This window comes from Neomonachus schauinslandi, chromosome 6, assembly GCF_002201575.2.
Source record: "Neomonachus schauinslandi chromosome 6, ASM220157v2, whole genome shotgun sequence".
In the NCBI taxonomy this organism is placed as follows: domain Eukaryota; kingdom Metazoa; phylum Chordata; class Mammalia; order Carnivora; family Phocidae; genus Neomonachus; species Neomonachus schauinslandi.
Genome location: NC_058408.1, coordinates 121,976,621 through 122,002,150, shown reverse-complemented (window position 1 = coordinate 122,002,150; position 25,530 = coordinate 121,976,621). Strand labels below are relative to the sequence as shown.

Sequence of the window (25,530 nt, the reverse complement as noted above, 5' to 3'; positions counted from 1 at the left end):
GTGCAACCAACATATTAATCAAGATATAGAATAGTTCCATCATTCTACAAAGTGTCCTTATGACTTCTTTGCACTAAATACTTAACCCACTTCCTACCTTAGGCAATTACATCTCTGATTTCTATCTCTATACGTTAATTGGTTGCCTTTTAATTTTTTTAAAAGATTTATTTATTTTAGAGAGAGAAACAGAGTAAGCGGTGGGGGGCGGGGGAGAAGAGGGAGAGGGAGAGAAATCCTCAAGCAGACTCCCCACTGAATGTGGAACCTGACACGGGGCTGGATCCTAGGACCCTGAGATCACGACCTGAGCCGAAACCAAGAGTCCACGCCTAACTGACTGAGCCACCCTGGTTGCCTTTTAAAGAATTTCATATAGATTCTTTTGTGTCTAGTTTCTTTTGCTGAGCATGCTTTTGAAATTCAGCCATGTTATTCTGCATATTAATAATTCTTTTAATTAGTATTTAATTAGTATTTCTTTTAATTGGTGAGTAGTGTTCTATTTATCCATGTGGATAAACATTTAGATTGTTTTCAGTTTAGGGCCACCGCAAATAAACTATAAATATTCACTTCAAGTCTTTGTGTGGGTATCTGCTTTCATTTCTCTTGGGTAAATACCTAGGAGTAGAATTCTTGGGTTATATGGTAAGTGCAGGTATACTTTTAAAAATTGCTTCCTACTTTCAGAGTGTTAAGATAACATTCTACCTACAAATTTGATAATCAGTTAATCACTTGCATATATAATATTTTGGCTTATAAAATTAATGGCTTTACAGGGCAGGTGATTTAGATAAATGATTATGCAAAAGAAGTACATTTGAATATTACCACATATCCAAATATATCATAATAACGTCCAGTTTGGGGAGTCAGGTTTTTTAATTAAAGATTTTTTTTTTTTTTAATTTGAGAGAGAGAATGAGATAGAGAGCATGAGAGGGGGGAGGGTCAGAGAGAGAGGCAGACTCCCTGCTGAGCAGGGAGCCCGACGCGGGACTTGATCCCGGGACTCCAGGATCATGACCCGAGCCGAAGGCAGTCGCTTAACCAACTGAGCCACCCAGGCGCCCAGGTTTTTTAATTAAAAAAAAAATTTTTTTTAAAGTAGGCTCCATGCCCAACGTGGGGCTTGAACTCATAACCCTGAGATCAAGAGTCACATGCTCTATGGCTGAGACAGCCAGGTGCCCCTCAGTGTTTTGAGTTATTTTCAATAGGTTAGGATGGGGAAAGTATGTGACAAACTTTCAAATCATATATTTTACCTCTTCTTCTCAAGTTAGATTCTGCAGGTATGTTGTAATAGGGAGGAACGATGGTTAAGACTTTTTTAGGCTATAATGGAATAAGAGGGACCAGGCTTAACCTCTTGCCTTGATTAATTAGAAAAATGAACAGAATATTCTAAGCAGACACTGTCTAGACACTGGACAATAGGCAGCACAAGATAGTGATCCTTATGAGAAAGGAAACAAACAAGGTAACCCTACAAATGCCTAACCACACAGCTGGGAGTATCCAGGTCTCACAGCTGGAAGTACCCAGAGTCCCTCAGTCTTGCTGAGTTGAGTCCACAGCTAGACTTTGCAGATCAGAGTACAGAGAGAGGGGAGCTACCGAGGGGTCATCTCAAATTTCTGGCTGAGTACTATTTGTGCATGTGTGTGATTAAACTATGGTAGCCAAGGAAAGAAATACCAGAAAGCAATAGGTAGAACATTCTCAAAGATCACACTGGGCCAGCCAGAGTGGAAAGACCTCCTAATAGATAGCGTATCCTGTGGAATCGTTAGGGTATTGCTTCAGTAGTAAGGATACTAGTTCTAAACTAAAGACTCTTCTAGATTCACTCTAACAATGATTAGATTAAAAGGGGCAAGCCAATTCCAAAGAACTTTCTACAAGACTAAAGCCAAACAATATTTAAAGGAATACAAAAAGTCCAGCATCCAACAATGTAAAATCACAAAATCTAGTGTCCAATAAAGGTTACCAAGGAAGCAAAGAAGCAGGAAAATACAATTTATACTGAGGGAAAAAAAATCAACAGAGATAGTGCAGAAATGTCAGGTAACGGGATTGTAACTCAAGGATGATACAACTGCTGTTATAAATATAGTCAAGAAAGTAGAAGACAGCAGGAACATGATAAGAAAAACTCAAGATCCAAATCAAACGTCTATAGATGAAAAGTACAATTTCTAAACTGAAAAACACAAAAGATGGGCCTGACAGCAGATTATAAACTGCAAGGAAAAAAAATAAGTGAGCTTAAGATACAATAGAAATTTCGACAAAATGAAATACAAAGAGAAAAAATATCCCTCAACCCCTGCAAAACAGCCTGAGTTGTGGGATATGAGCAATATCAAGCAACATATGTTTAACTGACTCAGAAGAAAGGGGAGAGGAGGCACACAAAAAATAGCTGAATAAAGGCTACAATTTTTCCAAAGTTGATACAAAATTATAAATGCAGACACATTAGAGTTCAATGAACCCCAAACAAAAGGAACATGAGGAAAACCACACCAAAGCATATCAAATTCATGAAAATCAGAGATTAAAAAAAGTCTTAGAAGCATTCAGAGAGTAAAAGAATTCAGACAGCAGGCCAGCACTACAAAAAGTGTTAAAAGAACATTCAGTGGGGCACGTGAGTGGCTCAGTCAGTTAATTGTCTGCCTTCGGCTCAGGTCATGGTCCTGGGATCGAGCCCCACGTGGGGCTCCCTGCTCAGCAGGGAGTCTGCTTCTCCCTTTCCCTCTGCCCCTCCCCCCTGCTCGTGCTCTCTTGCACGTATGCGCTCTAATAAATAAATAAAATCTTTTAAAAAAAGGGACATTCAGTAGAAGGAAATAATAGCAGATAGAAATCTAGTTACTCAAATTCTTAGAAGATAAAATGTTTAAAGAAAAAAATAAAAATGTATGGTGGGATGTGATGGTTAGTTTTGTGTGTCAAACTTTCTCACTCTCTCTCCCTCTTTCTATGCCTACCCGCCTGCCTTTGAGATGGGACATGGGTCTTCTCCTTCCTTTGGCCTTGGACTGGAAATTACACTATTAGCTTTCCTATTTCACAGCCTTGGGACTTGAACTGGACATGGAATATCAGCTCTCCTGGGTCTCCAGCTTGCTGATTGCAGATCTTCAGACTTCTCAGTCTCCAAATTCATGACAGCCATTTCCTTATAATAAATCTCTTACATATAGGATATATATAAAGAAGAACCTTAATACATGGCATTCCATTTCTCCAAAGAACACTAATACATGAGGTTTATAACATGTAAAGTGGAAGCATACTGCTGTAATGTTCTTATATATCTGAAATGGTATAATATCACTTAAAGGTAGTCCATGAAGAGTCAAGATATATATTATAGAGAAACTACTAATATTAAAAATATAGTAACAAAATAAGTCAACAAAATATTTTATCCAAAAGAAGGCCAAAAAATAAAAAAGTAGAAATTTGATTGCCATCCTACAATAAAGACAAATTTCTCCACCTAGGTTTAAACACAGAATTGTTTCTAATAAGATTTAAAGAAAAGTGTGGAATCTCTTGGAAGATTTTCTAAAAGGAGAGTTGACTCAGCCACAAGAGACCTTTTGTTCTACCCGGTTTGTCCCAATTGCAAGTGCAAGGTCAGCATGAGACTGAAGTCAGTTCCTGAAAGTGGTACAATAGAAAGGTATGAACCTGGGTTCTTGATGCATGGAGACACCATACTAGCTCTGAACTGCCCAATTCTGGGCCATGTATATATGAGGGAATAAATCCTTGCGTGTTTAAGCCACTATTAAGTCTCTTACTTGTAGTTGAATGTAATTGCTGAGTGATATACCAGTTAAACAATAATGCTCTAAAGGGCAAGGACCATCACAAACCTCACCTTTCTGACTCCAACCACTCTCAAAATCCACTGAGTTCAGCCCTTACACTAGATTAATTAATCTTATGATTCCTATTATTGCCTACCCTTAAATCTTACAAACTGATGTTGTCCAAAGCTGCTTCCTACCCAGGTCCTAACCAACCATTGACCCCAATCCCAACCTTAAGTCTCTCTCATTTCCTTTTACAAACTATCCTGCCTGTCTCTCTGAATATAGTTTGGTACCACAAGAAAACAGGTTTAATGGTTTCTAAATTTCAGATGCTATTACTATGTAAAGAAAGGAGAAACCTTATTTATTGCAAGAAAATGAGACCACAGTAAAAAGAGAAAGAAGCTAAATATAAATCTAGTTTTCAAGTTAACAGTGATCCAGACTCAGTAATACTGTTTTCTCTTTTGCTCCCTCCAGCCCAGAGAGTAAGTGTTTTCCTGAATCTATTAATCTTTTGACCTCATATTCCCTTCTTTTGCTTTTCTAGTCCTTCTAACATCCTTGTAATAAATTCCTCTATTAAAGTCCCTCTGTTTGAAATTACTATGCTGGTGTCGGTTTTTCCTGATTGGACTCTGAACCTTTAAGATACAGAAAGTTATTTGATTGATAGCTATAATTCATCTACCTTTAGAAATTTGTATTTTACCAACAGAGAAACAGCTTAATTCAAATTTTACTTCCAGTTTTTGAACTATAAATCTACTTTTTTTTTACAATTTTATTTGACAGAGAGAGAGAGAGAGAGCACAAGCAGAAGGAGTGGCAGAGGGAGAGGGAGAAGCAGACTCCCCACTGAGCAGGAAGCCCAACACAGGGCTCGATCCCAGGACCCTGGGGTCATGACCTGAGCCGAAGGCAGATGCTTAACTGACTGAGCCACCCAGGTGCCCCAAAATGTCAATCAGTTATGTGGTCAAGAGAAGAAATCATTAATGAATATTTAAGATAGCATATCATGCTAAAATACATGATATGAACATTTGCTGCTTTTCAAAGGTATCACATAAAAGCCTATGCTTTACTTTTTTGTCAGCCTTCACTTGTATCTTAAGGATTTCTCCATTTGGTTTGGTACTGTGTATGCAGTAATTCAGCAAGGAAGCCAGAAGAGAAAGAGGAGATAGCTCTATCCATTGGTGGTTTTAAAAAAGTCCTCTAAGCATCAGTGATTTAAAATATAGAAGAGTCAACTTGTATGGATGCTCTTAACTTCCTGTCTAAGGCTTTATTTTGAGGTGGATTAAGATAGCAATAAGCAGAGAGAAAATTAACTAAAGGATGAAATTACAGAAATTTCTACGTTTGAAATCTTCTGAGACTTCAGATGATTAAATTCTAGAGTTGCTTCATATGTAAGGAAGTTCCAACTATAAAAACCTATGCAGTCGGGGCGCTTGGGTGGCTCAGTCGTTAAGCGTCTGCCTTCAGCTCAGGTCATGGTCCCAGGGTCCTGGGACCGAGCCCCACATCAGGCTCCCTGCTCAGTGGGAAGCCTGCTTCTCCCTCTCCCACTCCCCCTGCTTGTGTTCCCTCTCTCGCTGTCTCAGTCTCTGTCAAATAAATAAATAAAATCTTTTTTAAAAAAAACAAACCTATGCAGTCAATGATGCTGGATGTTTCTGCAAAATTACAGAGGCTAAGAAAGGAAAAGTAGCACCAATTCACAAACTCCCTTTGCAAGGGGAAATTCTTCTCCTCCTTCTACTATCACTGTGACCTATGAAAGAGGAAGTTTCCAACATCAGTTTCATGCTGAGGAAAAACTTCTGCCCCTTTCTCTGCCCACAGCCCGATGCTATCTCATAGATAAAACAGTGGTATTCACAGAACTTGGCTGCATCCAGAAACAGAACAACACTACAGATTATACAAGTCTCTGCTCCAACTTCTCAGCCTGTGAAGGGATGTATGTGAACTGGCCCAGATCTGCTGGGTATTCTGAGGGAGGATAAAGTAGGAAGTGCCATTTATTATTTATTTATTTAAAAAGCTTATTTTAGAGAGAGAGTGTGCATGAGCAGAGGGAGGGGCAGAGGGAGAGAAGAGAAAATCTCAAGCAGACCAGGCTAAGTGTGGAGCCCAACATGGGGCTCGATCTCATGACCCTGAGATCATGACCTGAGCTGAAATCAAGAGTCGGACACTTAACCAACTGAGCCACCCAGGCGCCCTGGAGTGCCATTTAATATGCAGGTTGCACCCATGCATTCTCATCTCGTTTTATCCTTAATAAAGTCAAAGTTTTCATTCTCATTGGTTCTCTAGATTTGTTTTTCAACTGTTGAAGTAGAGGAGGGATGAATGATCAGGTACTCCCATATTCCAAAGCTTTTGATTGTTGGCTTTAGTTACATAAATGGTAAATCATACAAATCACTTCCCCAAAAAAGACCCCTCCAATTTTAGAAAGGTGAACAAAATTTTTAATTAAATTGCAGCAATCTCAGAACTGAGGGGAACAGTTGCTATCAAGTTGAATCTCTATATTATAGATGAACAAAATCACATAGAAACAGCATAGAAGCTATATTTATTATAATTCCCATATTAATTTCAGATAGTAGTGTGGAAAAGAAAGTCATTCTTTCCGTTGTTTATACATTTTCTGTACACTGAGATCTTCTTATAAATTTACTGTGTCTAGGGTACTATTTCAAGTTCCAATTTTGTGGAAATGCTTGTATAAGTTACAAGAAAAATTTAAGAGAAGCAGAAATCACTGAAGGTTGAAGTCAAAGACTTGACTGGATGGCAAAGATAAAGCCGAGTCCTTAAAGGATTAGGTAGGTGAGAAGTGGAAATAAGATAACTGCATCCCAAGTGAGGGCAATAAATGGGCAAAGGTATGAAGGCAGGACTTAAAGAAATAGGTTTGGTTGTAAGATAAAATACGGCGTAAAGAAAAATATGTCCCAAATACTGTTTAGAACAGAACTTTTTGCATAGAATTTTTATGAACTCCTGGGAAGAAATGAACAGTCCTGGTAAAGAGCTTAATACATTTTGGATGAATTTTAACAAGTTTAAGAAAACTCTTCTGGGAACTTAGTTATCTACCTGCTCAGCTGACTGCCTGGCAGTCTGAAGGTCTTTAACCAGGCATTCTTTTCTTGCTTATCTAACCACTCTGAATTGGCCTGGTTCATTCTCCTTCCTGGCAGTAAGACTGAAATAAAACTCTGACATGTTCTCATAACTAAGTTTCTGGAAATATATATATATATTTTTAACCAATGGAAAAATAAATATGAACATATTCACCAAGTCCTTTAAAAGGAGTGTCGTGATCACAATTCTTTAGTGTGAAGGTATGCAACAGGAATGAAAAAATATATATATACTTATGTCCAACCTTTCTTCTCTCACAATGTCTAAAAAATATTCAATTCAACCTCTGCCTGTTTGGCTCTAGATTCTTTTATTATGCTCCTCTTGATAATGGGTGGAAAAAGCTGCAGACCAGGAAAATGACAAAACAGGTTAGGAATTTTTACTCTAGAAGGAAAGAGAAGTCTAGAAGAAGAAAAAGAAGAGATCCAGAGAGCCCAAGAAGGGGAAAATGAGTTAAGAACCAAGGGGTGTCTTGCTTTAGGGAAGGTGTCTTTTGTTTAATAACAAATCAAAGACAGTATTTGGAAGAACACCAGCTTTGTGGAAGGCTGAGGTGGGAAAGGCAGAAAAAGCAAAGGGAAGAATTTAAAATGTGTTGCTGGGTATTAAGAATATATTCTTGGGGCGCCTGGGGGGCTCAGTTTGTTAAGCGTCTGCCTTCGGCTCAAGTCATGATCCCAGGGTTCTGGGATCGAGCCCCATGTGCGGCTCCCTGCTCAGCAGGAAGTCTGCTTCTCCCTCTGCCTCTGTTCCTCCCTCCCCCGCTCATACTCTCTCAAATAAATAAATAAAATCTTTAAAATATATATATATATATTCTTTATAATAGTAAACCAACTAGTTGACAGTCAGTAGTTATTATTTCAAGTTGCAATTTCAAAATTTGTCCAAAAGGCAAGGAGAAATACATCTTAAGTACGTATTAAATGTCAAGAAAGGAAAAATAATTGCCTTATCTTGTTAAGATAGGCAGGATGGTTGAAATAAGAATAGATATGAAAAAAGCAAAGGTTTTATGTTTCATACACTGGCTCAGAGATACGTCAAGAAAATATGTATAAAGTCTGGACAAAAATAATATATTCTTCCCTATTAGTTTTAGGATACATGACTGAGATTTTTAAAATTTTCTTTAAAAAAGCCATTTCTATATCTAATTTCTCAATATATTTAAATTGAAATTTAAACTGAAGTTTAAAATATAAAGCATGCCTGATGACAACCAGAATACTTACGATGGTCGATCCTCAAGAATCAGGGCAGTGGTAGAAAGTGGCTCAAATTCAAAATTCTTACGTCTTGAAGACTGAGGTGGTGGTTTACAGGTCCTGCCAGTTCGTGCTTCATATTCCTAGGACAGATAAAAATATACTTTATGCAGAATGTTTTCCAATTTTCAGTTTGTATTATTAAACCTGTATCATTAAGGATATCACACTATAATAAAAGATACAATTCATACATTAATTTGGTAAAACCATGAGGCAGATAAAAAAAAAGTCACTAAATTTTTTCCCTGAAGCAATCGAAATCATGAATTTATATTACATATAAAGTATCAAAGTATGTTAAGAGAAGGGGAAGATACAAATGCACTCTACACTAATGAGTTAAGTAGTTTTAGGGAGACACTCCTGATTGCCTTCTATGGTATCAGCTAGCCAAGCCCAGCTGTAAATAATCTACAAGCAGAGAAACCTACCTTCTAACCCTTCAGTCAGATCAATAATGGAAATGTTGACACAGGCAGAATCCTATTGTAATGCCTTGAAGACCTCTCCCAAGAGTTAACACTGAACCTGTAATCAAATGCTGGTTTTCAATTGCGACCTACTTTGAATCTAAATACTATAAATCTACCTATTTACTTAAATGTAAACAATAATCCACCATCATTTCTTATCCAAAAATATGGCAAAAGATTGTCAAATGCACCACTAAAAGTAAGAAACTATTATTACAGTATTTTTCTAATTCATCTGAACAGATAATCTTACCAAAAGAAATGAAGTTAATTTGACATGGTAAGTTCTTGGTGGATACCTTTAAATTTCTAGATGAGCATTTTTTCATAAATGTTCACAGACTTCTACTGAAATTATTTCCAGAAATTTAACAAATCAGTAACAAGTTACAGACTTATAGTTTCCAGAATCCACATTTTTCCCTGCTAAAAAAATAATAATAAAAAATAAATCAATCTAGATTTGATCATCTCTAGGTAACAAATACATTTTTCATGAACTTCTCAAAGGGGCGCCTGGGTGACTCAATTAAGTGTCTGTCTGACTCTTGGTTTCAGCTCAGATCATGATCTTGTGATCCTGAGATCGAGCCCTACATCGTGGGGTTCTGCATTCATCGGGAGTCTGCTTAGGTTTCTCTCCCTCTCCCTCTGCCCCTACCCACACTCGCACGTGCCCTCTCTCAAATAAAATAAAATCTTTTAAAAAAAAATCTTAAAGATTATACAATTTCATGGGTAGATTTGCAAGTCTTTACTGGCAGCTACAGAAGACATTAATTTAAATGAAGAAAATGAAACACACTTAAAGTGATCAAGTGCTTTACTTACTAGCTGCTTTCCTACCATGGCCTGTAATTCTTTTTATATTATTATTATTTTTTCCAACTCAAAGACTATTTCTCCCTACTGAATCAAACAGTTGTAAAATAATAAACTGATGGTTCTATCCCCCTTAAAAATCTGATGGTCTTGTGAGGCTTAATCTTCTAATTTGAGATATTACTTTTTAAAAAATTTATGCTGTCGGGGCGCCTGGGTGGCTCAGTCGTTAAGCGTCTGCCTTCGGCTCAGGTCATGATCCCAGGGTCCTGGGATCGAGCCCCGCGTCAGGCTCCCTGCTCAGCAGGGAGTCTGCTTCTCCCTCTCCCATTCCCCCTGCTTGTATTTCCTCTCTCGCTGTGTCTCTCTCTGTCAAATAAATAAATAAAATCTTTAAAAATAAATAAATAAATAAATAAAAAATAAAAAATTTATGCTGTCTTAAGCATTTTCTATAAACTCCAGCTTATAGTTACTGCCAGTGTTTATAAAGGTTTGTATTATTGTTTTATAATTCTTTAGTTGTGCATCTCCCCTTCCATCTAGTAAATCTATGCTCTGTTAATCTGAGAGCTCCTTTGGATAACTGCACCGGGTTTTTAGAGACTTCTTTCTCAAGTTATTAAAGACTGTGTATGCTCATTTATACTATCTCCCATCCCAAAGAACTATACAGCTTTTGAGAGTCAAAGGTCACTCATTTCTTTTTCTTTTTCCTAATATATAGGATATATGTAATTATGATCAATGTTTTTTTTCTTTGTTACAAACTCAAATGTAACAAATCCTCTTTTCTGCTAAGTTTCTCTATTAAAAATTATAGATGTGGGGCACCTGGATGGCTCAGTTGGTTAAGCGACTGCCTTCAGCTCAGGTCATGATCCCAGTGTCCTGGGACGGAGCCCCACATCAGGCTCCCTGCTCAGCGTGCACTCCCTTTCCCCCTGCTTGTGTGTGCACTCTCTCTCTCTCGCTGTCAAATAAATAAATAAAATCTTTAAAAAAAAAAACATAGATGCTAGACATATATGAAGTTTTTTTTATCATTTAAATAGCACTGTGTTTTCCTACAATGTGAGCTGGTCTCACTGCCAGAGAGAATACAATAAATATTATCCAATAAAGCATTTCCCATGCAAATAAATGCCAATGCAAAGACAGCAAAATAGCACTTCTAAATCAATATATTAACAATATTTACTGACACAATGTACCATGCACTGTTTTAAACATTTAACACATTTGATCCTTGAAAAAAACCCCGTGAGGCACCTAACTCACAATAGGGGAAACTAAGGCACAAAGATATGCAGTCATTAGCTGCAGGTCATAAATGGCAGATGGTGTTGCTCCAGAGCCTGGCCTTTTAACAATCTATTACTTTACTATATTAACAGTCAAGTAGCTTTCTATGACAATTTAAAAAAATGAGATAGATAAAATCATTCAGTGAGAGAATAATGGGGATCTTTAAAATGGGTAGATCAGGCTAACAATTCACTGATCCAACTAAACATCACAAGAAAAGACCACCAGATGATGTTTCCTGTTATGATGCAGTATGAAGTACATATCACCATTCTTGAAATATTCTTGCCAAAAGAAAAATCAAACTTAAATATGATTAAGCCTCTAGACTGTGCTCTCCAATATGGTAGTCAAAAGAAGTAATAACCAAGTATGTCACATACGCTTAAACATATGTAGAAAAACAACGAGGAATCTGAACCATTAAGAGGTTCTCCTCTGGAGGACTGGACTAAGAATGAAGGGCATTTGTTTTACTTTAACGTATTCAGTATTATTTGAATTTTCTTACAAGAAGAAATAAAGTATTTTGTAAGAGAGATCACTTACATTCATGGTAGATAATTGACAAAGATTTTACTGAAGAGGTAGGATCAGAACTGGGGCAAAAATGATGGGTTTTAATTCCATAGGCAGAAAAGATTGGAAAGAACAAGTCGGGGGGGGAGCAAAGGCATGGATGAGGGAAACACATTAATCTCACTGAACATGAAAAAGGATAGGAAATAAGGTTGGAAACGTGTAAGCTAAATTATGGAATCTTCCATTGATGAAAATATTTGGAATTCATGAACAAAATGGAGAGCCACTAAAAGTCTAGATTAAGACGAAAAGAAAAAAAGGAGGTAGGCTTTAAGTAGGCTCTACACCCATTGTGGGGTCTGAACTCATGACTCCCAAGATCAAGAGTCACATGTTCTATTGACTGAGCCAGCCAGGTGCCCCTAAAGCCTAACTTTGATGAAAGTAGTCTTTTATTAAAAATTAACTGAATACGTATACATTTAATATAAAAGGTGACACAAAATGAGGCACTTAAATATCATTTATGTGTCTACCTTACAAATGGGCTTTATACAGAATTGTCATTCAAGTATTTTTCACAAGGAGTCGTATTTCCTGCAATTTCCATCACAGAGCCTTAGCATAAAAATGCTTTTAGTTTCTAGAGGGTAATATGAACAAGAAAAGCTTAAAAAAACATAGTATCAATCCACCCTTATATGGAAATAGTATAGATTTATATATCTGGAATGACTAAAATATTTGCTGAATTAAAGATGCTACTCTAATGTGATTAGAATTACAAATTATACTAGAAACAGTAAAATATTAAGTTTATCAGTACTCAAAATTGATCACAAGATGATTTCTATTCATAAGGATTTAAAAAAAATAATATATAACAAAAATCCTACTCAAACAGTTTTAGGTGAATTTATCAGGTCATAGGACTGAATACTCCATACACTCAGCTAACTTTGGTCTTTGACCAAGAGGTTCACAGCATTAGTCAAGGACTCCACTTCTCTACCAGTCTCTCAGCCATGTCTTCCTCCATGTGTGGGCTTCATGGCTTGGTACTCAGAGAAATGACTGCAACGATGTGAGTTGTCACATCCTTAATGTAACTTTCTTTTTTTTTTTTTTTAAAGATTTTATTTATTTATTTGAGACAGAGAGAATGAGAGAGAGAGAGCACATGAGAGGGGGGAGGGTCAGAGGGAGAAGCAGACTCCCTGCCGAGCAGGGAGCCCGATGCGGGACTCGATCCAGGGACTCCAGGATCATGACCTGAGCCGAAGGCAGTCGCTTAACCAATTGAGCCACCCAGGCGCCCTTAATGTAACTTTCAATGATCCTCCAGCTGCTTTTCTAGTAACTCTCACAAAAAAGAAGGAAAAAAATCCTTCCGGGAAGTTCTCAGTAAGTATCTCATTCCGCAAGTATCACAACAACCTGAGAAATAAGCCTTACCAGTGAGTCAAGCAGGGCCTATAGCTGAGGCAAATCACACGACTCTTAAGTAACTCGAGTCAAGGGCAGTAGGGAGATCACAGGGCTCAGGTTATTGAAATTTAATTGAAATACATAAGACTTCATTTAAAAATATAAAAAATAATAGCCCATTTGCTAATAGTATCTCTCATATTATGGGTGCTTTCTATTAATTTTGGACAGCAAATTACTATTTGGAGAAGACACATCCTGAAATTATTTCAATCAATGCTAATGTGCAAGGTCACTTGTTGATTAGTGGGGTTTTTTGTTGTTGTTTGCTTAACTGGAGTAGGAAAGGAAGAAATTGAATGTAAAATAAGTAAGGATTCCTGAAGGCATAACCATCTGATTACAAACTATCACAAAGAGCCTTTAAACATTACCTTAAAAAACAACATAGTAAGAGACTTTGCCATAGAGATAATTTTATACCTATAGAATGAAAGAAAAAAAGGAATGCACTTGGAAATTTATGGCTTGAGACAAAATTTCTCATAGGAAGATAATATGTAGAATCAAAAGCACTATATCTTTGGGGCACCTGAGTGGCTCAGTCAAGTGTTCAACTCTTGATTTCAGCTCAGGTCTTGATCTCAGGATCATGAGTTCAAGCCCCACGTTGGGCTCCATACTGGGCGCGGAGCCTACTTAAAAAAAAAAAAAAAAAAAAAAAATTCTATCTTCTACAGCTTGGACAAAAGTGAAAATAATGTGCTCTGGGGTTAGAGACCCCAAAACTGGTCACAGTGATCCTGAACATATTGATGTCAAAGATGTAGGCCAACAGTTCTGAATAAAAAACATTATCACACATTATTTTTATACTATGTGATTTGAATATGTAATTAGAAACTTAAATAAGCATTTTATTTTCATCTACATTCCTAAAAATTACACTTACGTGTGCACGCACACACACCAACTGGCCAATTCTTTGAAGGACAGGGTAGATTCCCACATGGGGTACTAGGTAATTCATAGCAACTTTCTTGCTGAAAACAGCCTTTGTGATGATCCCTGACAGATGGGAAACAAGGTAAGCCTAATACTACTCCACTGCACGTGAAGGCTATTCTAGACATCAGTAGAGAAAGGGGGAACTCAAACAAAAACTGGCTGTGAGTTTAGAATGGCTGAGAGGGACCAAAATTTGTGTACCAGAGTAGTAGAAAAGAAAGCACTCCACTGAAAAAGAGCTCCAGGAATCTGCACAGGAGGCCAGTTGAGTCTTCGGCTAAATACTAACCTGTGTGGAAGGCAAAACACAAGACGGGGCAAAAAACAGCATCTGGGAAAAGAACAGTTACTGGGGAGCAGTAAGCAAAAACAGTCTGCAGAGCTCACTCAGAGATGAGAAGTATTCACATTCCCACCAACCAAAATGTAAAGTCATCACTGAATACACAGGACACTCAGGAGAGACCTGAATGCTCAGACCCATCTGAAATTATGCAAGTCAGAAGAGAATGGAAAAAAATCTTTAAAATGCTGAAAGAAAAAAATAAAACAATGAGGGGGGAAAAACCCTGTTGACTTAGAATTCCATACCGAGATTAAATATCTTTCAAAAATGAAAGCATAACAGGGGTGTCTAGCTGGCTCAGTTGGTAAAGCATGCAACTCTTGATCTTGGTGTCGTGAGTTCAAGTCCCACATTAGACACAGAGTTTACTCAAAAAAAAAAAAAAAAAGCATAAAATTTGTTTTCAAACAAAAGCTGAGAGAATCTGTTGCCAGTAGATCTGAACTATATTTTAAAGGAAATTTCAGGCAGAAAGAATATATCATTTGAAAACATGAGTTTACACAAAGAAATGAAAAGCACTGAAATAGTAAATATGGAAAAATATAAAAAGACATTTTGGAAAAGACATAAAGAACAAACAAAAATATAAAAGTCACTTAAATATTTCTAAAGGATATAGGACTGCTTAAAGCAAACATATTATCAATGTATTAAGGGGTTTACAGCACAAAAATCAAAAGGGAAAGAATGGCAATACACTGTTGTAAGGTTATTACACCATACTCAAAGTAATAAAACACTATTTGAGGGTAGATTGTGATAAAGTATCACAAGCCCTCCTGCAGCAGTTCTCAACAGTGTCCCAGAGATGCTTTCATTGGGCCTGCAAAGTCAAAACTATATTCATAATAGTTTGTCCTTGTCAATGTATTAACATTAGCTCTCCTGGTGCTAAAGCAACGTTAAATAAAACTGTTGGTACTCTAGCACAAATCAAGGCAGACTCCAACTGTACTACTAATCACTGTATTCACAGTGGTATGTACTCACAATTAAAAAACAAAAAGGGAATGGGGGAAGTCTGGTCAGTTTCACTTAAGAATATCTATGATTAAACAGTAAATATTACTAATTATATTAAATCTTGAGCTATAATAAACATCTCTTTAATATTTTATGTGATAAAAGGAGATGTATACATAGGGAACTTCTGCTGCACACCAAAGTACAATGGTTGTCTAGAGAAAAAGCATTTGTGCAATTATTTGAGTGGTAAAGGGGCCAAACCTCTTTTATTATGGACACTATTTTTTTTAATTACTTTGCGTTCTTTTTAATTTTTTAATTTATTTTTTTATTAAAGATTTTATTTATTTGACACAGAGAGAGACAGCCAGAGAGGGAACACAAGCAGGGGGAGAGGGAGAAGCAGGCCTCCTGCAGAGCAGAGAGCCCGATGTGGGGCTCGATCCCAGGACCCTGGGATCATGAACTGAGCCGAAGGCAGATGCTTAACGACTGAGCCACCCAGGCGCCCCTATGGACACTATTTTTTTAATTAAAAGAAAACTAATAGCAAACTATACTTATCCAGACTTGAGTATCTGGCAGATATTTTCTCAAATTTGTACAAGGTAGGCACTTCATCTCCATGGTATTCCTCCAAAAAAATACAACCCCAGTCAAGTCATACGGAAATCATCAAACAAACCCAAATTGAGGACCTGACATAATAAATACATACATTTGGTCTCTGTTTCCTGGCACACAGATCCTAAAACGCTTGAAATTTCTGAATTAAGTGGGGTTTTTTTGTATGCTAATGAGATGATGGGTAGCTGAAGTCTCCTGGATATCCTCAGGATAGGGGTAGTTGACAGGGGCACCAACCCTGTAATGAGAGGGTTGGACCTTTCAGCCTCACCCCCTACCTCTGGAGAGGGGAGAGGTGCTGGAGGTTGAGTTAATCACTAATGACCAGTGAGTCAATCAATTATGCCCACATAATGAAGCCTCCATAAAAAGCCCTAACAAACAATTTAGAGTGCTCCTGGGTTGGTGAACACATGGGGGTGTGCGAGGGTGATGCACATGGAGAAGTCATTGACACTTTACACCTCTTCCATATACCTTGCTCTATGTATCTCTTTCATCTGATTGTTCATGAGTTTTAACCTTTTATAAAACTGGCAATCTAAATCTAGTAAGTCAACCATTTTCTGGAGTTCTATGAGTCATTCTAGCAAATTATCAAACCCAAGGAGGGAATCATGAGAGTCTCCAATTTATAGTTGGATGGTCAGAAGTACTAGAAGCTCGGACCTGGAATTGGCTTGGGGGGGGAGGGGCGCGGGCATGTAGGACTGAGCTCTTAAGCTGTGGAATCTGACACTGACTCCAGGTAAATAGTGTCAGAATTGAATTCAATTGTGGGACACCCTGCTGGTGTCAAAGAATTGGTCAGCATGGGGGGAAAAACCCTACACAGTTGGTGTCAGAAATACTGAGGGTAGAGATAAAATAGTCTTTCTTTTAAGGAACATGCTGGAAAACACCTGACCAGTACCACTCAAAAGTGTCAGGGTTCATAAAAACAAGGAAAGATTGAGAAATTGTCAAAGGCCATAGAGACAAAGAAACACAATAACAAAATACATGTGGTATTCTGGATTGGATCCTGGAACAGTAAAAGGACCTAAGTAGAAAAACTGGTGAAATCCAAATGAAGTCTGGAGTTTAGTTAACAGCAATGTACCAGTGTCAATCGTCAATTTCTTAGTTTTGACAAAAGTCCAGAATAATGCAAGTAATATTAGCATTAATGAAAAATGAATGAATTATTATACAGGAACTCCCTGTATTACTTTCTATAAATCTAAAGCTATTCCAACATAAAGTTTATTAAAACAAAAAAGGATGAAGTGAGCAAGTGATTTCAAGGAAAGCAACTGTGAGTAATGATTGTCAATAATAAAAGTCAACCTTTCAAGTGAAATTGAAATTCTGCAAAACTTATAAATGCCACGTTTGACAGTTTCCAATAAATTTTTCAGATGAAATCAGTGATATTACTGTAATTTTTAAATAGTCTATAATAAAATATTACAACATTTAAATGATCTGCAATATGGCAAACCAGTATTTTCCAAATGATCAATGCGTAATAATATGAAACCCACATGGGGTAAAAACATCCATTCAAAGTGCAAGAGAGACCAATGGATTTTAATATAACAGAGTTACATATTTTCAGATTCCACAATATAACTTAACCTTTAAGAAACTACCACTTGATGAATTTGAGTGTACCAAAGAAAAATATCCACAAATATCTGAAAAGGCTATTAAAATGCTCTTCCCTTTACAGTTGTTAAAAAAGAAAACCACAGGCCCCAAATGGAGTCACTTAGACCACACAGAGGCTTGATACCTAACGTAACTGCAGTTTCAACCTGCCCCAGAAATGCAGTCTTATTAATCAGTCAGTCAGGAATTTTCTGGTCAGTACCAATGTGGTAATCTGTCACTGGGCCCTCTCCATCCTCTCTCCCCGCGCCCCCACAAAAGAAGATGAAGTAATCTGCACCATAAGACCCCTTAAAGGTCTTCCCTAAAAAAGGGCAACTTTGCCTGAAACCATCCTTTCTTTTCTTTTGCCAGTAACTTCTTGACCCACCCTCCTTCCTACAAAAACCTTCCATTTTGTAGGCTCCTCAGAGCTCCCCTCTACCTGCTGAATGGGATGCTATGCGATTCATAAATCGCTTAATAAAGCCAATTAGATCTTCACATTTACTTGGCTGAATTTTGTTTTTAAACACTGTCTACATATCTGTTTGAGGCCAGATTTTCTTCACAGATGTAAACCAAAACAACATACAGCAAGAAATTGAAAGCAAGAGTAGATATTTAATCTAGCCTTCTTTTATTAAGCCAGACTTCAAAGAGATAAGAAAAAGTAAAACAATGGCACTCTTCCTACCAGTTGTTTTTTTTTTTTAAGATTTTATTTATCCATTCAACAGCGAGAGCAGGCACACAAGCAGGGGGAGTGGGAGAGGGAGAAACAGGCTCCCCACCGAACAGCGAGCCCAACGTGGGCTCGATCCCAGGACCCCGGGATCACTACCCGAGCCGAAGGCAGCCGCCCAACCGACTGAGCCACCCAGGCGCCCCCCACCAGTTTTTTAAAAATACTTTTAAAAATATAGTTAACATAAATGTTACTTATGTTAACATGTAATGACTTTACTAACATTATTTTAAAATGAATTAATAAATACCTCAATATTTCAGTTTTAACTTTGCGTATAGTAATAAATGATAATCAACTTAAGCAAAAAGTCTTTGAGGTCGTTGATAACTACAAATCCAAAGGAGTTGTGAAACTGAAACACTTGAGAACTGTTGGTCAAGACAACCAGTGAAAAACTAAAACAAGGATATATCTAATAAGCTAATAATGGAAATAAAATGGAGTACTAAAAATACTCACTTAATCCAAAAGAAGGCAGGAAAAGGGGAAAAAAAGAAACAAAGACCAGATGGGACAATTTGAAAAGAAATAGCAAGATGGTAAATTTAAAACAAGTTACATCAATAATGACATTAAATGACACTCATTTACAAAAAGCTCAGCATTTCAGATGGTATAAAAAAGATTCAAATACGTTACATAAGAAACCAACTTTAAATATAAAGATGAATAAAAAGGAAAAGAACAGAAAAACAAACATCATGCAAGCACTAATTGAAAGCAAGCTGCAATGGATAAATTAAAGTCAGACAAAAACTTCATAGGCTGATTTATCAAGAAGACAAAAACAAGCTTCCAAACACATGTAGGAAAGGGAGAAACAACAAAGTAGACTGTGGTGGAGATTTTATTATTCCTCTTTCAGTAATTCACAGAACAGAAAATCAGAAAAATCATACAGGACTCGCACAACACTATCTTCTAACAAGACCCAACTGACATTTACATAACACTCCCCCAACATCTGCAGAATGCACAATCTTTTCAAGTGCACAAGGAATATTCACTAAGACAAGCTATGTCTGATGCATAAAACAAGTCTCAAACTTAAAAAAGGCTGAAGTTGTATAATTGTATATTATATGACCATAAAGGAATTAAATTGGAAATCATTTACAGAAACTTATCTGGCAAATTCTGAAATATTTGAAAATTAAAATGATACACTTCCAAATAGACATCAGTAAAGGCAATAACAAAAAAAAAAAAGAAAGAAAGAAAAAAACATCTGAAATGGAGCAAAAAATGAAAATACTGAAACTTGTGGAATATAGCTAAAGCATGGTTAGTGGGAAATTTATAAGCTTAATATACTTATATTAAAAGGATGAAAGGCCTAAAATCAGTGATCCACCTTAAAAAAAACTAGAAAAAAAGCAAAAAAAATCCAAAGTAAGAGGAAAAAAGTCAACAATGAAGAGCAAAAATAAATGAAATAGGAAACAGAGAGGAGGTAAAAATCAGTGAAATTAAAGGCATGTATTTTAAAAAATCAGTACAATTGATAAACTTCTGGTAAAACTGGTCAAGAAAAAAGAGAAGACAAAAATTACTAAAATCAGAAACGTAAGAGATGATCTCTATCCATATCACACATCCAGTAGACTTTAAAAGAATGAGAATATTAAGAACAATTTATTCCAATAAATCCAACAACACAGATGAAATGTAAAAACCTCTTGAAAGCATGCTACCAAAATGGACTCAAAAAGAAATAGAAGGGCGCCTGGGTGGCTCAGTTGGTTAAGCGACTGCCTTCAGCTCAGGTCATGATCCTGGAGTCCCGGGATCGAGTCCCGCATCGGGCTCCCTGCTTGGCAGGGAGTCTGCTTCTCCCTCTGACCCGCCCGACCCTCCCCCCTCTCATGCTCTCTCTCTCTCAGTCTCTCTCTCAAATAAATAAATAAAATCTTAAAAAAAAAAAAAAGAAATAGAAAACTTCATGACCCTATGGCAATTAAAATAATGAATTTATATTTAAAAATTTACTCGGGGCGCCTGGGTGGCTCAGTCGGTTGAGCGGCTGCCTTCGGCTCAGGTCGTGATCCCGGGGTCCTGGGATCGAGCCCCACGTCAGGCTCCCTGCTCAGCGGAGAGCCTGCTTCTCCCTCTCCCTCTGCCTGCCTCTCTGCCTACTTGTGGTCTCTCTCTCTGTCAAATAAATAAATAAAATCTTAAAAAAAAAAAAATTTACTCAAAAATAACAACAAACCTCCATATTTGGTTTTTGTCAGTAGTTCTCTACTGGGGTCAACTTTGGCCCCCAGGCAACATTTCTGGTTGCCACAACTCGGGGTGGGGGTGGAGTGTGGCTCCTGGCATCTAGTTGGTAGGGAAGTTGTAAATATGCTACATTGCAGAGGAAAGTCTCCCACAACAATAATTACAAGGCCTAAAATGTCAATAGCACTGAGGTTGAGAAACTTTGCCTTTGATAATTTCACTAACAAGTTCTACCAAACATTTAAGGAAGAAATAATACTAATTCTACACAAATTCTTTCAGAATAGAGGGGGAAGAAATCATTCTCAATGCATTCAATGATGCCAGCATTATCCCAATACCAAAATCAGACCAAGATATTAAAAGAAAATTACAGACTAGTATCTTAAATGAAAATTCTTAACAAAATATTAGCAAATTGACTTCTGGTTTCTGGTCTAGCATGGAGGAAGCTTAGAAGCTGCCACTCCATCCTAACAAGTAAAAAAGTCAAACTAAAAAAATTAGTAACTTTTCTTGGACCTATCAGAGAAGTAAAGCCACAGGGCGAACTGTGCCCCCCCAAAATGGAGATAGGTAGGTGGATATAAAGAAACAGAACAGAAAGCCACGAGCACAAACGGCTGTGGGAACAAATCCCAGGGCAGGAAAACATGAACTATAATTCTATCATTGAAAAATGGCTGGAGGCACAGCGTGCACAGGTCTGAGAGCTACAACTACAAGAGGACCCAATCCCACATACTTCTGTTAAGTTTTACCTCCACTAACTCTACCAGGTCTAGAGTGAAGATTAGAGAAAAATCCCCTCATGCTTCTAGCAGTAGGAGGGGAAAGGAACTATTTTTTTTTAAATTTAAATTCAATTAACATATAGTATATTATTAGCTTAAGAGGCAGAGTTCAATGATTCATCAGTTTTATATAACACCCAGTGCTTATCACATCATGTGTCCTCCTTAATGTCCATCACCCAGTTACCCCATTCCTCCCCGACCCAGCAACCCTCAGTTTATTTCTATAATTAAGAGTCTCTTAGGTTTGTCTCCCTCTCTGATTTTGTCTTATTTTTCCCTCTCTTCCCCTATGATCCTCTGTTTTGTTTCTTAAATTCCACATATGAGTAAAATCATAATTGTCTTTCTCTAACTTATTTCACTTAGCATAATACCCTCTAGTTCCATCCACATCCTTGCAAACAGCAAGATTTCATTTTTTTGATGACTGAGTAGTATTCCATTGTATATATAGACCACTTCTTTATCTATTCACTGTTGGTGGACATCTTGGCTCTTTCCACAGTTTGGTTATTGTGGACATTGCTGCTATAAACACTGGGGTGCATGTACCCCTTCGGATCCCTACATTTGTATCTTTGGGGTAAATACCCAGTAGTGCAATTGCTGGGTCATAGGGTAGCTCTATTTTCAACTTTTAGAGGAACCTCCATACTGTTTTCCAGAATGGCTGCACCACCTTGCATTCCCACCAACAATGTAGGAGAGTTCCCCTTTCTCCGCATCCCCGCCAACATCTGTCCTTTCCTGACTTGTTAATTTTAGCCATTCTGACTGGTGTGAGGTGGTATCTCATTGAGGTTTTGATTTGGATTTCCCTGATGCCAAGCGATATTGAGCACTTTTTCATGTGTCTGTTGGCCATTTGGATGTCTTCTTTGGAAAAATGTCTGTTCATGTCTTCTGCCCATTTCTTGATTGGATTATTTGTTCTTTGGGTGTTGAGTTTGATAAGTTCTTTACAGATTTTGGATACTAGCCAAGCTGAGGGTTGCTGGAGGGGAGGCAGGTGGGGGGATGGGGTGGCTGGATGATGGACAGTGGGAAGGGTATGTGTTATGTGGTGAGTGCTGTATATTGTGTAAGACTGATGAATCACAGACCTGTACCCCTGAAACAAATAATACATTATATGTTAATAATAAAAATACAAAAACCTCTTAAAAGTCTACTGAGTTCTGTTCTTATTGTTATATATATATATTAAAAATTTACTTATTTTTAGAGAGAGTGAGTGAGAGAGCATGAACAAGCAAGTGGGGGGGGGGTGGAGGAAGGTGCAGAAGTACAGGGAGAGAATCTCCAGCAGTCTCCCTCCCTGCTTAGCACAGAGCCCAACATGGGACTCAATCTCACAACTATTAGATCATGACCTGAGCCAAAATTAAGAGTCGGACACTTCATTGACTGAGCCACCCAGGTGCCCCGTTCTTACTGTTTTAAAATGAACCACCCAGTTAAAAAATGGCAAAAGATCTGAAGAGAGACCTCACTAAAGAAGATATATAGATGACAAGTAAACATAAGATGCTCCAACTCATATGTTAATAGGGAACTACAAGTTAAAACAACAGTAAGATACTACTGTGTACCTATTAGAATACTCAAAATCCAAAACACTGAGTAACAAATGCTGATGAGGATGTGGAGCAATAGAAACTCTCATTCACTGCTGATGAGAATGCAAAATGGTATACCCAGTTTGGAAGATAGTTTGGCTGTTTATTACAAAACTAAACATATCCTTACCATATGATCCAGCAATCAGAATCCTTGGCATTTACCCAAATGAAATGGAAATTTATATCCCTAAAAAAAACCAAACCTGCCTGTGGATGTTTATAGCAGCTTTATTCATTAATGAATAAAGTGAAATTATTCCATAAAATACTATAATGTCATTATACATTTGTCAAAACTCTTAGAATGTACAACACCAAGAATACACCCTAATGTAAACTATGGACTTTGGGTAATTATGATGTGTCAGTGTAGATTCACTGATTGTAACAAATGTACCACATGGTGGTACAGGATGTCAACAGTGCGGAGGTTGTGTGTGGGGTGGGGGACAGGAGGTATATAGAAACTCTGTACTTTCTGCTCAATTCTGCTATGAATCCAACACTATTCTAAAAAAGTTTATCAATTAAAAAAATATATATGCAAACCAAATCCAGCAATATACAAAATGGATAATAACTGACTAACTGGGAGTTTATCCCAGGAATGAAAAGTTGATTTAACAATCAAAAAATGTTTTCAAATTAGTAAGAAAAATTAATAAGAAAAACAGATTCCATCTGAGCTTTGCCTCATTTTAAAGGATGAAAAAACTAGATAACTAGCACCATCAGGTACCTGAGAGACATAAATTAAAATCTCTCAAGGATGATATCACCTTAGCCTTCGAACTGTTTTCTACATATCATGTTCCAAATATTATATCCAGTAACGAAGCAAAAGTAACTAGGCATGCAAAGAGATAAAATAGCATCTAACAGAAACTAACAGAGGGGCACCTGGGGGGCTCAGTCGGTTAGGTGTCCAACTCTTTGATTTCGGCTCAGGCCACAATCTTGGGGTCATGAGATCAAGCCTCATGTGAGACTCCACACTCGGCAGGGAGTCTGCTTGAGATTCTCTCTCCCTTTCCCTCTGCCCCTCCCCCTATTCATGCTTGCACTGTCTCTCTCTTTCTCAAATAAATAAATCTTAAAAAAAAATTAGCAGAAATGATTTTCAATATAAACAGACCTATAGAATTTGCAGACAGTGGAGTTATCAGACACAGGCTATGAAACAACTATACTTACTATGTTAAAGGAGATAAAGGCCAAGCTTGAAATTTCAGCAGGGAACTGTAAACTGTAAAAAGTGATACAGCAGATTTGAAAAAGAACCAGCTAGAAACATAAGAATTGAAAAACACAAATCTGACATTAGGAACTCAATGTATGGGGCTGTATTTTTAACACATTCTCTAGGTAATCCACTGTATTTAGGAACCAGAATCATAGACTATTATAATAAATTTTAATGTCCTTGTTTGCCAACCCACTTTTTTCTAATTTAGCTTCTATAATGCCTCCAAAATTACTTTTCTAATATATGAATTTGATGTCTCAGTACCTTATTCAAAAGTATTTTGGGGGACCCCTGGGTGGTTCAGTCGGTTAAGTGTCTGCCTTCGGCTTAGGTCATGTTCCCAGGGTCCTCGGATCGAGCCCCGCATCGGGCTCCTTGCTCAGCGGGGAGCCTGCTTCTCTCTCTCTGCCTGCTCCCCCCTGCTTGTGCTCTCTCTCTCTGACAAATAAAATCATTAAAATAAATAAATAAATAAATAAAATGTTTTTTAAAAAAGGTATTTTGGATAAAACCCAACTCTCTAATCTTGTGGCTAATGACCTTTCACCATCTATCCTATATCCCTGATATACTGGCCTACTAACTAAAAAAGTCTTGTGCATTCCTGTTGCTCATTCAATTTCCTCTTTCTGGGATGGCTTTCCCCATCTTGTCTACCTTGCAAACTCCTACCAGTTAGTATACTTCAGAACACAACTCATTATGTCATCCCTGAAAAGAATTAACTATTCTTTCATCTGTACTCTTCATACTTAGTTCACAACTCTACTATAGCACTCAAAATCATTAAAATTATATATGAAGCTATGTCTCCCCCCACAGTTATACTGGAATAATTCAAAGGCTAGGACTCATATTTATTTGTATCCCAAGAACCTGAACCAACATACACAGTCAACATATGTTGAATAAATTATGCATTTACTGAAGTAAAAACCAGACAATCCTAGAGAAGAATCTAGAATCAGTTCAAGAATTTTGTCCTTCAATTTCTGCTAGAGAAAAGGCTTAGAGTTTGCTAACATGAGGTCACATGGTGAACTGGTAGCAGAATGGTATTCTGCCACACTCTGATGTCTTGGGCTCTGTAGCTAAAGGTATTTACCAGAAAGAAGGTGACTAGGAGGGAAATGTGAGAAAAGATCAGACTATAGGTTCAAAGGCAGGGTGGCCAGTGTCTTGGAATAGCTTCTTAAAGAAGTAAAATACTAGAACTGGGGAGAGTAAAGAATAAAATCGGAGCTTCTCTTCCAAAGACAACACGAAAACCAAAATAGCCTGACACATAAACTGACTTGACTTTGAGTTTCAGTAGACAGTGAGAACACCCCTTCTAAAGGAGCTAATGTTAAAGCTGCATCAATCATATTCCTATATGCTGTGAATAGTTTATAGACAGCCAGAATAATGTTTCAGAAATGGAAGTAACTTCCCATGTGGACCTCTCTACCACCTCAAGACCA

The 25,530-nt window shown here is 37.4% G+C and overlaps 1 protein-coding gene across 1 annotated transcript in view; it reads right to left on the bottom strand.

Annotated features, from left to right (window-relative positions):
• TBC1D12 (TBC1 domain family member 12) overlaps positions 1-25,530 on the bottom strand; it is a 98,476-nt gene that overhangs the window by 27,003 nt on the left and 45,943 nt on the right. The window contains exon 3 of the mRNA XM_021699585.2: positions 8,258-8,373. Within this exon, the coding sequence (XP_021555260.1) occupies positions 8,258-8,373 (116 nt within the window). The remainder of the gene's footprint in view (positions 1-8,257; positions 8,374-25,530) is intronic.